At 46.0% G+C, this 15,214-nt stretch overlaps 1 protein-coding gene across 10 annotated transcripts in view; it reads left to right on the top strand.

The window, feature by feature from the left end:
• KIF1B (kinesin family member 1B) overlaps window positions 1-11,260 on the top strand; it is a 154,690-nt gene extending 143,430 nt beyond the window's left edge. For 8 of the 10 annotated variants that reach the window (XM_073796220.1, XM_033843487.2, XM_019930890.3 and 5 more), the window contains one exon: window positions 376-4,708. In XM_073796220.1, the coding sequence (XP_073652321.1) occupies window positions 376-418 (43 nt within the window). In that variant the 3' untranslated portion in view covers window positions 419-4,708. Of the gene's footprint in view, window positions 1-375; window positions 4,709-10,222 lie in introns of those variants that run through there. The other 2 variants (XR_012328077.1, XM_073796210.1) reach the window with 2 other exon arrangements.
• Window positions 11,261-15,214: the final 3,954 nt, after the last annotated feature.

Raw genomic sequence — 15,214 nt, 5'->3', positions numbered from 1 at the left:
GCTGAAGAGACTCTGGTCACATTTGTACCCAGTTAATCTCCTGCTTTGACTTTTTATTCTTAAGGGGTCTACAGCTGGGGTCTGTGGGACCGAGTAAAGGGAAGATTGTGCGAACCTTAACGGTCTCCCAATATTCGGCCATATGATCCAGCCTCAGATCCTGTGAGGGGCTTGTGTCCCAGGGTCCCCAGAGTGAGGAGGACCACTGGCCGGCCTCTTTGTTCAGGGGCTTAGAGACCCGGGCCTGCGGTGCAGGATGGGAGGACATGCAAGGAGGGGAGCACAGAGGAGGAATACCTGCGAGGGCAAGAGCCCCAGATCCAGTTTTCCAGTCCTGCCGTCTGTCTGATCCTCTGATCCCTTTTCTGCCCACAGGTCAAAACTCTCCCGCAGATGCCCAAGCCAACCGAAGTACTAGGTGACTGCCGAGCGCCCTCACTCGCCTTCCGAGAGATAAAGAAAGTGTTACCTCTCATTCCTCTTTGTGATTCTTGATGGTTATTCTTGTGTGTGATCCTGTGGCTTAAGTGCTCGTCCCTTCTCGTCCAGCACTTTTTCTGTCGCTCCTGGCCCCCGTCCCCATTGCTCTGTACTCTTTTCTTTTTTCCTGTGCTGAGAATCTTGTTAGAAGCATGTGGCCTAACAAAAGGGGGGGAAAAACGAACAAAAAAACAAAAATCCAGAGGGGATCCAGTGAATCTCCCAATTATTTTTTGGTGAATTTTGGCTTCCTTTTGTGTGATAGGTCCCCATATGACCACCTCTGATGTCTGTACTTCTGTCTTTGGATATCTCTGTCTGTTGTTCAAGACAACATAATACTTTTTTCTTTTCATTGTGATATAATTTTAATTTTTCTTGGGTGGCTTAGAGACTAAAGGAAGAGACATCTGGTCTTTTTTAGAACCTGAGAGGAAAAAACTTAACCTTTTCCCCTTCTGTCTCTTTTTGCCATGACTAATCCTTACATTTTCCATTCAGGGAAAGGGTTGTAGTGAGCTTAAAAATGGGACAGGTATATTCTCTGAAATTAGGGCTTATTTAGAACATAGTTATGTAATTTTCATTTAGTGGAAGAGACTTTTCAGCAGGTTTGGGACAGTGGCTGCTGTTGACCTTATAAGAAGGAAAGAGCCAAGGCTATCGCTGATGGATTTCAAAGGACCGTGGGACTTGGGCCTGACAGTGGGGGGTCAGTGGGATGCTTGTAGTTCCTCACAGCAGGGCCCCTGTGAGCTGTTTGTCTCCACTGGGAGGGAGCCTCTTCTCTCAGAGTCTCAGTTCTGTTCTTGGAGTTAGTAATGACAGTGGTACAGTTTGGAATTAGTGCCATGATGTCATATACAAATATCCCACAAGGAGGGAGTGTTTCACTATCTGGTGATGAACTTGATGGTCTTTGTCATCATTATGATTATGATAATGCCAGGTAGTGACCTTGTGATTGTTGTAGCTCCCTTTGATCAAAGAAATCGAACTCTTAAGTGTAAACTTGGATGTCTCCCTCTGAATCCAGAGGTCATTTTCAGTGATCCTTGTCAAATTGAAAACACTTTCAATGATGCTTGTCTCCCTATGCTCATAGATAAGTGAACATGGCAGGCTTTGCTTTCTGGACCCCAGAATTATAACGGACTTCCTGCCACCACTAAGAGCAAAAGGACACCTGGGGGCAGAGAAGAGGGTCCACCTGAACCCTGGCCGGGCAGAGAAGAGGGTCCACCTGAACCCTGGCCCCAGGCCTGGTCATTTGTCTCCTCCTTGGTTATCTCCGTCGTGCGTGGAAGTACTGCCAGAGGAGGAAGGAGGAGCTCACTGCCGGTAGCCTCCTTCTGTGACAGAACAGGATCGCCTGCTTCCAGAGGCCATTGTGGAAGATGCTCTTTCTCTTTCAGCTGCAGTAAGTGTCACAGGAATGACATGGGAGAGAAGGCCTCCAGTTACTTCAGTTGCTTTGCCAGTTGACGTGGGGCTGTTCTGTACCATCCTTTACTGCCCTCGCTCACACCTCTGACCATCCATCCTTCAGGTGTTCAGGAAGGTATCTGCTTGCTGCCACTTGGTGGAGATCCTCCGCCGGGGGTCCTCCGCCTCGAGGGTGCTGACTCTCAGGTAGCAAAGGGGAAGGGCCCGTGCGCTCAGCAGGATGGGTGCTGGGCAGGCTCGCCAGCACCCAGACCCTTGCCTCTGCCTTCCTGGAGGGGCTCATCTCCTGGCTTCGTTCATCATAATTGCTTTGCAAAGAGGGGAAAAGGGAGTCACGGAGAGCTTAACAAAAGAAAGACTAGAAATCAAAGGCTATGACCTTACCTGAAAAATGATCAAGAAAAATTCTATGGTAGAGTTTTTAACTTTCTTCCTCTCCTTAAAACATAGGTCACTAACTCTAATGTTACTTGTTTTCTAAATGGTGCTTCAGACTTTAAAGTAGTTAGAGGTTTCTTGTCTAATGGACACAATGTGCCCTTCCAGTGTCCACTCAAATCCAGGGTCTGCCCGTGCTTAGAGACAGCTTCCTGGGCTGAAATTAAATCTAGTTTCAGGGAAACGAAGATGAGATTTGAAGGTTACTTTTCGAATTAAATCATGGCTGCTGCTGCTGTTACAGAGTCTGATAGGAGGACCCGTGTCTGTGGCAAAAGGAGGCCGGGGGGAGCCGAGGGAGATAGAATCAAGTGATACAGTAAGATGTTTTTTATCCTAACTTAAACAAAACTGGCTTGGAAAGTCTTTGCTTTGGAATGTCAGACACTAGAAGAGGCCGAGGTGAGAAGGCCTTGTGAGGCAGTGGGGGCCTTGGCTGCGGCTCCCCGGTACACAGCCCCCACTGGTGCCCCTTTCTCTAGGGGTCTGTTTTCAGATTGGAGTTGGAGCAGTTTCAGGATTGATGTTCCCTTTCCAGGCAGGTCCATCCCCACTTTGAAGCTCTGAGAGAGAATTTATGGCAGGAATTATTTATGAGGCTTTCATGGAAGCCATAGTGTCAGGAAAGTTGAAAGAACTCAAACCTTTAAGGAAACCACCTTTTAAGGGTTGGTTTGTTTGCTTTTTTTTTTTTTCCTTGAAGCACACCTTTAAACGAGCAAATAATAATTAAGCAAGAAAGAACACTTATACAAATTTAGGGGAAATGAGCGCTAGAGTAGCCATCTCCTCCCCTCCCTCCCCCATCCTCCTTTCTCCCGCCAGAGCAAAAGACGGCCTCACAGCTTCCACCAGACCAGTGCTCACAGCCTCCTGTCTCCGCGCCTGCCTGGGGGTCACTGAGCTCTCAGGCCGGGCTCTGCGGGGTCCGCCAGCCCACGCACACAGCCACGAGCGCAGGGAAGGGCTGCTTTTGGCAGCTGGGTGAGCACTTGGATTCCAGTACGTTTTGGTAATGTGAGGGAAGTCGAGGGAAATGATTTTTCCCAACTACGACTACTCAGATTGTGGGTGAGATTTTTCAGCTCTTGTAAGATGAAGGAATCAATGAAGCCATTGTGGAAGATCTTTTGGTACCTAAAGTAAAATGACTTCTCCTGGCACATATATCAAAGCAAAGACTTTGTTGTCTGCTGCTTGTTGTCTAATTTACAGGGATATTTAATTTTGTAAGGTATTTGTATATTTATACAGCTATAATTAATTGCACATTGAACTGGAAAAGCAAGGATGACCTAGCGTGTAGCACCTGCTGGTACTTGGCATTCCCTCGTCTGGGTTCCACTAGGGTTCTCCTGGACAGTATCAGGGCTTGTTCATTTCTTGTTTGACTTGGGTCCTTCATTTTACCTTTTGGTTCCCTTTTTAAAATGTGATTGTTAACCTGCTCTTTAAAAAGAAAGAGACTAATTTTGCTGCTGCTCTCAGAAGGTTTGCTGAATGTATTTAAATAGGACTCTAACTCGTGTGCACTGCAGCTGTCCACTGTGGCCAGTGATGATTCACCCAAGTGTGTGGCCAGACCATGACTGTGTAGCAGGAATGTATTGATTTGTGCTTCCTTAGTAAATGGAGATATCAGCTGAGAGATGATCTGCTGCTGTTGTGTTCCAAAAGGCCATTTATGAAACCTGTGTTCGAGCCCCATAAAATCTTAGGAAAGCCTCTAGTCATTTAAAGGAAGAAGTTAGGGTTGATACAAATTTCACATTAAAAATTCAGCCAAAACGGCTTGTGCTCAGACGGAATGTCCGAGTTGAGGTTGGTCTCTTGCCAAACCCTGGCCGTCGTGTGTTGTTTTCATGTCTTCAAGTTAATTTTTTTCATGCTGCGTATTCTGGCATCAGTTCACCCGAGGAATCCATCAGCCTTCTTGTGAGTCGTCTTAGACTTTGTGGCTCTGAAGTACTTGTCCGGTGAGACTTCAAGTCCCTTGTCACCATCCTCATGCACAAAACCCATGAAGCATAAGTGGCCTTTTTGAACCAAGACTTTGCAAACTGATCTCTCCCCAGGGAAGGAGTTGAGCACATTTAGCAACAATGTACATTATTAATTTCAGATTCTCATTTCCATGTTTTATTATGTAAATATTATCTGATGTTCGGAGCCTGAGTATACAGAATGTAAATAGAGTTCTTGTATTTGTACTAATTCTGGTTCTTCTGCTGTATAGCCTTAGATGTGCAATGCAGACATTATCTAACTGTGTATGGCAACCTTGCATCACGGAGCTATTAGTGAACGAGGTAAAAATAATAAAGGTACAACCAGTGCATCAGAAGGCTCTTGATGTGCGTTTATTCCTACACCCTTTGAAAGGTATTTACACAAATATTTTTCTTGATTTGCAAAGACATTACTCTTCTGGGACAGATGTCACCATGCTATGACCTACATGTTCCTTTCTGATAATGCAAAGCAGCAGTTATTCTATAACTAATGTGATGCTGTTTCTTAGAAAGTACTTTCCTCCCGGTTAGGGAAGTGGCTATTTTAGGTGGAAGATTCGCCTTTTTTTTCTCCTAAAGCCTCTGTTTATATACCTACCAATGATTCTGTAGTGTTGTTGTAGGGTGGGTGATGGAGGGTTGAAATTTTCACTGTGTCAATTTAACAAGTTCCTGTTGTGAGCAGAGAATGAGAAGGGACCACTGTCCTGGGTATTTGGGGGAGAAATGGAAGCAGGGAAGGGAAGCGGCATTCGGGCAAAAAGCAGCAGTTCGTCCAGGGCATGTCTGAGGGCCCACCTGTCCCCAGCAAGCGCTGGGTTCTGATGATTCAGCAGCGAACAGAGCAGGCCCTATACCCGGGGCCCTCCCATTCCAATGAGGGAAGACACTTGTTACACAAATTTAAAATGTTACAGAGCAAAGAAAAGCTGAATAAAAGATTAGAAGGGATGGGAAGAAAGCGTCTTTTTAGATTGTGTGGTCAGGGAAGGCCTCTTTTGGGAGATGACATTTGAGTAGACTCCTGAATGAAAGAACGGGTAAGCCATGCAAATCCCTGGGCAAAGAGGTCTCCATGCAGAGTAAGTAGGTACCTGAGGCAGCGGTGTCCTCAGAAGATTCCAAAATAGCAAGGAACCAAGAGCGGATTTTGAGAAGATAAGTCCCATGATCTTACTAGTGTTTTAAAAGACCATTCAGATGGCTGGGTGGAGAGCAGCCTGTGTGTGTAGAGATGGGGGACCCGTGGAGGAAAGGGGGCCAAATGGGAAGTTGTTGCCGCAGCGTCCCGGGGGGAGGATGGAGGCTCGGACTAGCAGCAGTAGATTCGGGGAGGAAGGGCCAGATTCAGGACACATTTTACTGTTAGAACTCAGAGTCCGCCGAGGGACCGCATGTCGAGAAAGGAGGGTGGTAACTCCCGGGACGTGTGTCTGAGCAAACAGGACGGCCTTGTGGTTCCCTAGGGTGAAGGAGGCTGGAGGTTCTAGAAGAGCTGAGGGTGGTTCTGAATAGAGGACTAGGTTGTGGCCGTGTTCACCTGCATGTGTGGTCCATGAGGCAGTCGCATTCGGGGGAGAGGTGGGGGCTGGAGACACATTTGGAAACTGACCCATGAAGGTGACAATAAAGGCAAGAGGTGGGGAGATCGGGGAGCGAGTAGCTGTGAGAACCAAGGGCTCTGCGGCCTGGAGCAGTAGGAAGAGAGGACGACAGCAGAGGGACCAGGAGAAGTGGCTGTGAGGAGAGCGTGGTATTTGGCAGTGAAGTGAAGGAAGTGTTTGAAGACGGAGGAAGTGATAGCCGTGTCAAGAGCAGCTGACGGGTTAAAATAAGAACTGAGCAGTGACCGCAGGTTTTGGCAACAGGTCTAGGAAGCTTGAGGGAGCCAGTGAATGCCATCACTTTCTCCCGGTTTCAGAGCCAACTAATAAACAAAAGAATAAGGCAGATAGGAGATCGAAATATCACCTTCGTTACTGTTAAAGCTATGATTAGAGAATGTGGCTTCTGTCTGTGGGTAAATGAATTCCGTGATACCGAGCCTCAGAACTAGAGGGCCGGGAGCAGTGCATCGTGAACTTTAATGTGCGTAAGATTCCCCCGTAGGTCATACTAGGTGCACATTCTGGCTGAGGAGGCCTCGGGTGGGGCCTGAGACCCTGCATTTCTCGTAAGCTTCCACGTGAACCAAGAGGTCCCCTGATGGCAGCCGAGGTCCCCAGAGAGAGGGAAGAAGTGGTCAGGCTGGCCATGCCAGGGGCTCCCCCCAAACTCAGGCAGTTTCGTCTCTCTCCTGGCCCTCTGTGAGGAGCTGGCGGAAGCAGGAATGTTCCAGTAAGAGAGCTCACTTCACATGGGAGGAGACATCAGGAGTGCCTGTGCTCTGACGAGGTCGTCGGCGAGTAGAGCATCTTCACGAGTGGTGCGGAAGAAAGCGTACCCAGAGTAGGTGCCAGGAAAAGTGGGAGAAGAGGCTGAGTGAGTAATACGGGGCGGGGGGGCAAGGGGTCAGGGAGAGGTTTCTATTTTAAAGGAAGGCGATAGCCCAGCATGTGTGTCTGCTGATGGGGATGAATGCACTAGAAGGGAAAACCTGGCGGTGGGACGAGACCAGAACAGAGAGTTTGCTGGCGTGATCCCCTGGAGGTGGCCGGCGGGCTTGGAGGGGCATGAGAGGGGAGTTCAGCCCTGGGTCCTGGGGGAGCAGTGCTGTTTATCTGCGGTGCCAGGAGGCGACACCAAGTTGTAGGCAGCACCCAGGCAGAGAGCTAAGTGACAGGAGCCTTCGCGGGTCCTCCTGGTCATTGGTTTTTCCCTGAGACTCATTGGTCAACTCTAGGCCATGTCTTCCTGAACTGCACTGGACTTTTTGTTTGAACTGCATTAGTTCTTATAAAGCGGGTTGTCCCTTATATCTGGGCCGCATCCAGGGTCACGTCGTTGCCATGGCTCTTGCAAAGCTGACAGTATAGAACATCAGGAGGTCCCTTGGAACAGTACATGTTTATTTAATGCATTACTTTTATATCTGATTTTTCTTGTCCAGTGGACAAGACTCCGCACTTCCACTGCGGGAGACACGGATTCAATCACTGGTCGGGGAACTAAGATCGCGCATGTCGCGTGGCGTGGCCGAAAAAAAAGAGAAAAACTTCTGGTCTCTGCACAGTCTTAAATTTTTAGCTTTTCTGAGCACATCACACGCGTACACTCTGGCTTTAGAACATATGATCTCTGGGTTTTTTCAAAATCGCTCTTCCTACCCACTCTGCAAACAAGCCATTTGAGTTCAGTTGCAGGAATTATACAGCAAGTGAGTGTCAGAGCTGGGATTTTCAAATCTATCCCAACTAGTATGTTACTTACACACCCTCTTATGTAAGTCAAACAAAGGATTCAGCCTTGGGAGGTTTGCAGAGAAGGGTTGTTCTGTAGAATTCCTGCCCAGGCTTTGATTTGGGATTTGGGGAATTAGAGCAAGGCAAAAAATTGTGAAGATGAATAGTAATGTGAGTTGACTTAAGCATTAAAAGCCAAGAATTTGAGGGTTTTCTAAAAACTAAAGGTCAGCATGAAGCTCTGGCCCCAGCCAGCCCTGGCTTTACCCCATTCATCTCTGGGGAGAGTTGCCTTTGTCCCAGCCCTGCTCTCCTTAAGCCAGTTTGCTGTAGCTTTCCAACCATGCTGGGAAGCAGTATATTTTGCTGGTTGTTAGCACTTTAACAAAGAAATGAGAAGGCCGTGTAGCATGTACCATTAGTAATAGAAGAAAGAATTATTGGCTGTTTGATTAGATATTTAAACATGTTTGCCTAAAATGATGCTTTGCAGTGGTAACTTGGGTGTGTCCAGATGTTTAGTCACATTGACTCAGCATAATTTCTCCTTTGCCAAATCTCAGACTAGAGCAATCAATTTGTTCCTGCAGCAAAATCTGATAGTAGGTTTTCCTTGTAACCAAGCCTAACAGAAAAAGGAAGTAGTTGCAGAAAAGTTGAAAGTTATGAGAGGTACAAAGTCTATCTTGAAGAAAGCAATTGTGTAAAGTTCTACCTGTAAAGTTATTACAAGTGCTGTTTGGTCTCCCAAACTAGTGATTGAAAGTTCATTTCAATTTACCTTTCCACTTAAAGCCAACTAAATGTCTCTAACATACAGATATACCCAATTTCTCTGTGAAAATATGTCTCTGTGAGTTTGCATAATTATGGCCTGCTAATCTGATGAGGAAAGAGTGCTGGGCTCGGCCCTAGTCGACTTGGGTTAAAGTTCAGTTCTGCCACTAATTAGCTGAGAAAGTCAACTTCCCTGAGCTGAGTTTCTTGTTTCAAATTAGATAATATTAATAATGGTATCTTAAATCATACAGTACTTGAAATTCCCAAGGAACTTTCATAGGCATTAGCTTATTTTGATACGGGGAGGGAAGCAGGACACACGGGAGGTGGTGCCCTGCAGATTGTTAGCCCCTGGAGGATGGCAGGCGTCTGGGGAGGCGCTGCTCTGTTTGCCCTCTTTGAAGCTACTCTGCATTTTCTGATTCTGAGTCTCTCTCATTTGCTACAAGGCTGAACTACGAAATCCAGTCTCTGAAAGAGAATGAAGATCTCTGGAATGATAAATGCATGATTAAATATAAGACACTTTATGTTTTTTCTCTTAAAAAAATTTAAGATTCTTTGAACTAGTAATTATAACATATATTATTGGGCTTACAATATACAGATTAAAAAAATACATGACAGTAATAGCAAAAAGGGACAGCAAGAAAATGGAGCTATATTGTAGTAAAGTTTCTATATTTACCAGAAATGTTCAATATTAAGCTGAAGTACATTGTAATACATTAAAGATGCATATTGTAATCCCTAGACAACCACTAAGAAAATAACTCAAGATTTAGTTAAAAAATCAACCTAGAGGGGAAAAAATCAACCTAGGGATTAAGGTAGTACACACACGTACAAATTAACACAACAGAGCAGTAAAAAGAGAACAAAGGAACAAGGAAGACATGAGACGTAGAAAACATAGCAAAATGGCACCCATATATCCAACCATATTGACAGTATACATTACACGTGAAATAGACTGAACACCCCAATCAAAGTGCCACTACCATTGGCAAAGAAAACAAAAGGCATTCAGATTGGAAAGGAAGAAGTAAAATTGTGTTTACTCACAGATGACATGATTGCAGGTAACAAAGTCTCCAAACAGAAGATCAACATACATATATTAGGTGTTTCTGTATACCAATAATGAACAATCTGAAAATGAAATTAGGAAGGTTCTATCCACAGTAAGACAAAAGTTGCTTTGGAATACATCTAATGAAAGAAGTGCAAAGCCTATACACTCAGACTACAAAACGTTGCTGCAGCGAAGATCTAAATCAGTGGAGATGGCAGTTCTCCCCAAAATCTATAGATTCAGCACCCTCCCTGTAAAACCCTAGGGGCATTTTGTGTAGAAATTAACAAACGGACTCTAAAATGTATAGGGAAATGGCAAAGGACCTAGAATTAAGAATTGTTAAGGTCATAAAAAATAAGAAAAGACAATAAATTTTCCTAGATCAGAGGAAACTAAAGAGACATGATGACATAATGTTCTGGATGGAAGCAGAACAGGAGAAGTACATTAGTGGAAAAGTGGTACTTGTAATAATAAGTCTGGAGTTTAGTTAATAGCGTTAAACTAAACTCTTGGTTATGACAAATATACCATGGTAGTGTCAAGCTGCTAACAATAGGGGAAACTAGGTGAGGGCTATATAAGGGAACTTTCTGAACTGAGCAACTTTTCTATAAATATAAGTCTATTCTAATATTTATTTTCAGTGGACAAGCAAAAGATCTGAATGGAGGTCTCACCAAAGAAGATATGTGAGTAGCTAGTAAGCACTTGAAAATGTGTTCAACCTTGTTAGGGAAATGCAAATTAAAACCACGATGAGATACTACTTCACACCCACTAGGATGGCTGTAATCACAAAGATAGTATCAAGCGTTGGCGAGGATGTGGAGAAACTAGAACCCTTGTACACTGCTTGTGGGAAAGGGTATAGCCGCTTCAAAAATAGATTAGCAGTTCTTAACAAGTTAAACATACACTTAGCATATAACCCAGCAATTTCACTCCCAAGTATCTACCCAAGAGAAATGAAAACATATGCCCACACAATGATTTGTGCATAAATGTTCAAAACAATTATATTTTAATGCCCAACCTAGAACAATCCAAATAGCCAACAGATAAAAGGATAAACAAAATTATGCACAATGAAATATGACTCAGCAATAGAAAGGAATGTACTACTCATAAATACAATGATATGGATAAGCCTCAAAAACATTATGCTAAGTGAAAGAAGCCAGAACCAAAAATTACATATTATTCCATTTATTTCTAGGAGTAAGCAAAACTGTGCAGACATTAAATAGATCACAGGTTTCTAGGGCTGGGGTGGGAGCAGAGATTGACTACAAACAGGCACTTTTGGCGTGTTGGAAACTTTTGGGGTGATGCAAGTATTCTAAAAAGGATTATGGGACTTCCCTGGTGGCGCAGTGGTTGAGAGTCCGCCTGCCGATGCAGGGGACGCGGGTTCGCGTCCCGGTCCGGGAGGATCCCACATGCCGCGGAGCGGCTGGGCCCGTGAGCCGTGGCTGCTGGGCCTGCGCGTCCGGAGCCTGTGCTCCGCGGCGGGAGAGGCCACAGCGGTGAGAGGCCCGCGTACCGCAAAAAAAAAAAAAAAATGATTGTGGTGATGGTTACACAGCAGTATAAATTAACTAAAAATCATCCAACTGTACACTTTTATAATGTATGAAATCGTTGGCATATAAATTATACTTCAATAAATCTTTTTTCTTTAAGTACAATACTACGAAGAAATAATACCATTTTAAACTAGCATACCAACATAATTTATCATTCAAGCCAGAACAATTTTGAGAGTGAAAAGGATTGCTATTAAAACTATGCAAGAAGACAGGTGTGAACAAGGACTGTCCCAGACCAACTGGCTTGAATGGTGCCCCTTTTACAAAACTGTCATTGGACAGCAACAGTTAGTGGCCATCTGTTATGTGCAGAGCATGGGAAGGTGATAGAAATACACTTAGGAAGGAGATAGACATGGTCCCTGTCCTTTCGGATTGATGGCACAGTGAGGGAGATAGAAACGAAGGCAGCGACAAGCCCACTGCTGTGGGCACATCGGGGGAGGCGTCCAAGTCATCCTGGGAAAAGAGAGGAAACTGTGAGCCAGGACTGCAAGGCAGTGGGAGGTAGCAAGGACAACAGCAGTCAAAACAGTGACCCAGGCCCTGTTGTGGAACCAGAAAGTAATTCAGTGTCTGTAACATAGCCTAAGGGAAGAGGACAGAGGTGAGTCCTTGTCTCACCCTGTTGTGTATTGTGAAAAAAGGGACTGTGGTGCTTGCATTTGAAAGTAAAATGTATCATCTGGGCTGGAGATCTAGCAGAGAAAGGGCTGTTTCACCACTCTGGTCAAGTTGGTCACATCGGTCAGCCCTGTGGACCAAGCTCAGACTGAGCGCATGTTCCCAGACACTGTTTTGGGATCCTCTGGGGAGAAAAAAGCACTCTTAATAGGATGTGCTGGTGCCCTAAAGGGGTGTAGAACAGAGGTCATGACTATGGGGAAGAGGAGAAGACGCCTGGGATGATGTGTTTGGATCAGGAAGATAGATATTGTGAAATGCATGCACGTGTTGTCAAGTGGGAATTTTTCCAACAGCAAACAATTCAAGTAACGGACCATTTTTGCACCAGCTGAGCTTGATCTATGGGAACTACTCAGGAGCATGGCAAGAAGCTGCAAATGTGTTCTTCTACCTCTCTCTCCCCAGAAGCTTTCACAAGGAAGCTGGGAGAAATTTTTTGTCAGTCCTATTTTCCACTATAGTTTATGTCTCTCCTTTCTGAGTCCCTTTCATAAAAAAAGGTAGAAACTAATGTATGAGTACTAAGTACTAGACACAAGTCCCACTGGCTTCATTTAACCCTAGAGCTACCCTGTGAGATCTTTGTCATTCCTGTTTCACACATGAGGAAACTCTGAGATTCGATAACTTGCCCCAGTTGCACAGTTAGAAAGAAATGGAACTGGAGCCCGCTAAGGCCAGCGTTGACACCAAAACCCATTGCTCTTCCCTCTCCAGCAAGCAGCTTCCAAGAAAAACACTCCAGATCATTTGAGAAGCCATCTGATGTGACTTCTGGGACAACGTACTATCCGGCCAGTGAGGCTGTCTCCCAATCCCAGGTTTTATTGAGAGGGACTTGGAGAGCATCCAATCCATCCCACAAGGTAGTCTAGTGTCTGTCACTACGTGACTCAGCAGGTCATGGCTCTCTGAGCCCCAATTTCCTCATCCCTAAAATATGAGTTGGGCTAGATCAGTGGCTCTCAAACCTGGTTGATGTCAGGACCCCTTTACACACTTAAAAATTATTGAGGACCCAGCTTTTGTTTATGTGAGTTATGTCTATGATTATTTACCATTTTAAAAGTTAAAACAGAAACTTTGGAATAACAGTTTCCCAAAACAAAAGGAAATGCAGCGAGATGAGTGGAATTGTTTGACAATTTTGTAAATCTCTCTAATGTCCTACAGCTTAAGACAGCTGGATTCTCTTATCTGCTACATTTGATCTGTTCCGTATCACATGTGATGTAGTCTCTGGAAAACCCCACTGTACTCTTGTGAGAGAAGGAGAATGAAGAAGGCAAATAATGTCTTACTGGTACCATGGAAATAGCTTTGTCTCCACTTCCCCTGCAGGGGCTTCCAGAGGTCCTGACCACCCCCTTTATTTAAAAAAAAAAAAATTTATTTATTTTTGGCTGCATTGGGTCTTCGTTGTTGTGTGCGGGTTTTCTCTAGTTGCGGTGAGGGTGGGTTATTCTTCGTTGCAGTGCACAGGCTTCTCACTGCGGTGGCTTCTGTTGTTGCGGAGCACATGCTCTAGGTGCACGGGCTCAGTAGTTGTGGCACACGGGTTTAGTTGCTCTGCATCATGTGGGATCTTCCGGGACCAGGGCTCGAACCTGTGTCCCCTGCATCGGCAGGTGGATTCTTAACCACTGCGCCACCAGGGAAGCCCCCTGACTACCCTTTGAGAATTGTTTCCTCCAGCACTCAGAATCACCTGGGGGGGGGGTCCTGATGAAATGCACATCTGGCCTATCCCAGACCTGTGGTATCAGAATTCACATTTAATAAGCCTCCTTGCACACTGGAGTTTGGGGACACCGGGGTGGGAGAGCTCCAAGATTCCTGCCAGCCTGGTTCATCCAAAGCTACCGAGTGCCCTGTTTTGGTAGAGTTGGGATTAAGGCCCAGCTCTCAGTGCAGGGCTCGCGGTGGCAGCCAGCTCCTGCTCTCTGGCTTGCCTGGCTTATCAGTTCACATCTCCCTACTCACTTTCCCATTCAGGGAAGTGCTGAGGGCAGCTGGGCACCTCGCTTACAGCTTTAAAATAAATATTAGGTTTGCTTATAGCTGTACATTTCTGCATGCAGCAGACGCAAGAGAAGTGAAGGACGGAACCCATGGGGCAGGGACCTCCCTTGCCCACAGGAGGAAGTTCTGTGCTAAGCTTGCCCACCCCCCCGCCCCGGGTATCTGTGCAGTGAGTCATCCACAGCTCATGAGTGTCGGGCCAGGCAATGGGAGTATAAAAAAGAAAAGAAAAACTATACCCTCAGGAGTGTAAGGTCTGGCTGGTGCAAAACAGGCAAATGTGGAAGCAACTCAAGGAAAAGAACAAATTGCATAAAGAATGTCTCTAGTGGAGAAACCCTAATGTAGAATACTTACATACTAGATAAAGTGGACTGTGACATCGCTTTTAAATTTCAGAGTAAGATTCCACAATTGCACTTAAAAAATATTGTGATTTAATTAACACACAAAAAACCCGGCTATAGTGGGACATTTGCTTACATGGAAGTTATAACGGAATCTGTTAAAACCTATGTTACAAAGTAACCTGTGCAATTGGTGTAATGGAAATAGCTTTGGCCTTGAATCAGTCACAACTGGGCCACTAACTAGCCATTAACTAGCTGCAGTGACTCTAGTAATGTAACATGTGTTGAGCACTTACTATGTGCAAGGCACTGTTAGGTGACATGAAGCATTCACAAAAGCAAAAAGCCTAAAACGCACTGGAGGAGCTAAGCTTTGTTCACAAGCATCTGCACTGGAGGCGGCAGGGTTCAGGGCTGAGAGTTAAGATGCCTCGTGCACTGTGGACCGTGCACGTGGGAGATGCGTATTTAATGCCCTGGACCGCCATTCACCAGCACGGCGCCTCTGGTTCCTCAGCTGTACGGGAAGGGGTTCAGTGACACGACCTCCAAAGCCGGGCCCCATCGCCCCCAGCAAGGACATTCCCCGCCTGCTCTCTCTGCGCCTGTTTCTCCACCTGGAAAAAGGTGTCCCACACAAGGTCGTGGTGAGGAGCAACATTTCCTGGCACCCATCACACGTGACCACGGACAAGAATACACCTCGGACCCTTACCGGGTGGGTCAATTTCACGCGTCAACCCCAGAGTGCACCGCAGCGACGGGAGGAAAGAGTGATGGACCCTTGGACAACAGGCGGTCAAGTGCCCGCTACATTAGAAAGCGCGGCCCGACGTGAGCCACCACCCTTCCGCACCGAGCCGCGGAGAACAGCCCAGGCCCTACGCGCCCTTTGCCCCGAGCCAGAGCCCGGCCCCCGCCGCCTTTCCCCTCTTCCCGCGCCTGCGCCACGCCCCCGCGCTCTCTGGGGAGATGGCATCGATGTGCT

The sequence above is a fragment of the Tursiops truncatus genome, chromosome 1, assembly GCF_011762595.2.
Source record: "Tursiops truncatus isolate mTurTru1 chromosome 1, mTurTru1.mat.Y, whole genome shotgun sequence".
NCBI lineage: Eukaryota > Metazoa > Chordata > Mammalia > Artiodactyla > Delphinidae > Tursiops > Tursiops truncatus.
Note: the sequence above shows the minus strand (reverse complement) of the source record. Positions and strands in the feature narration are given on the sequence as shown.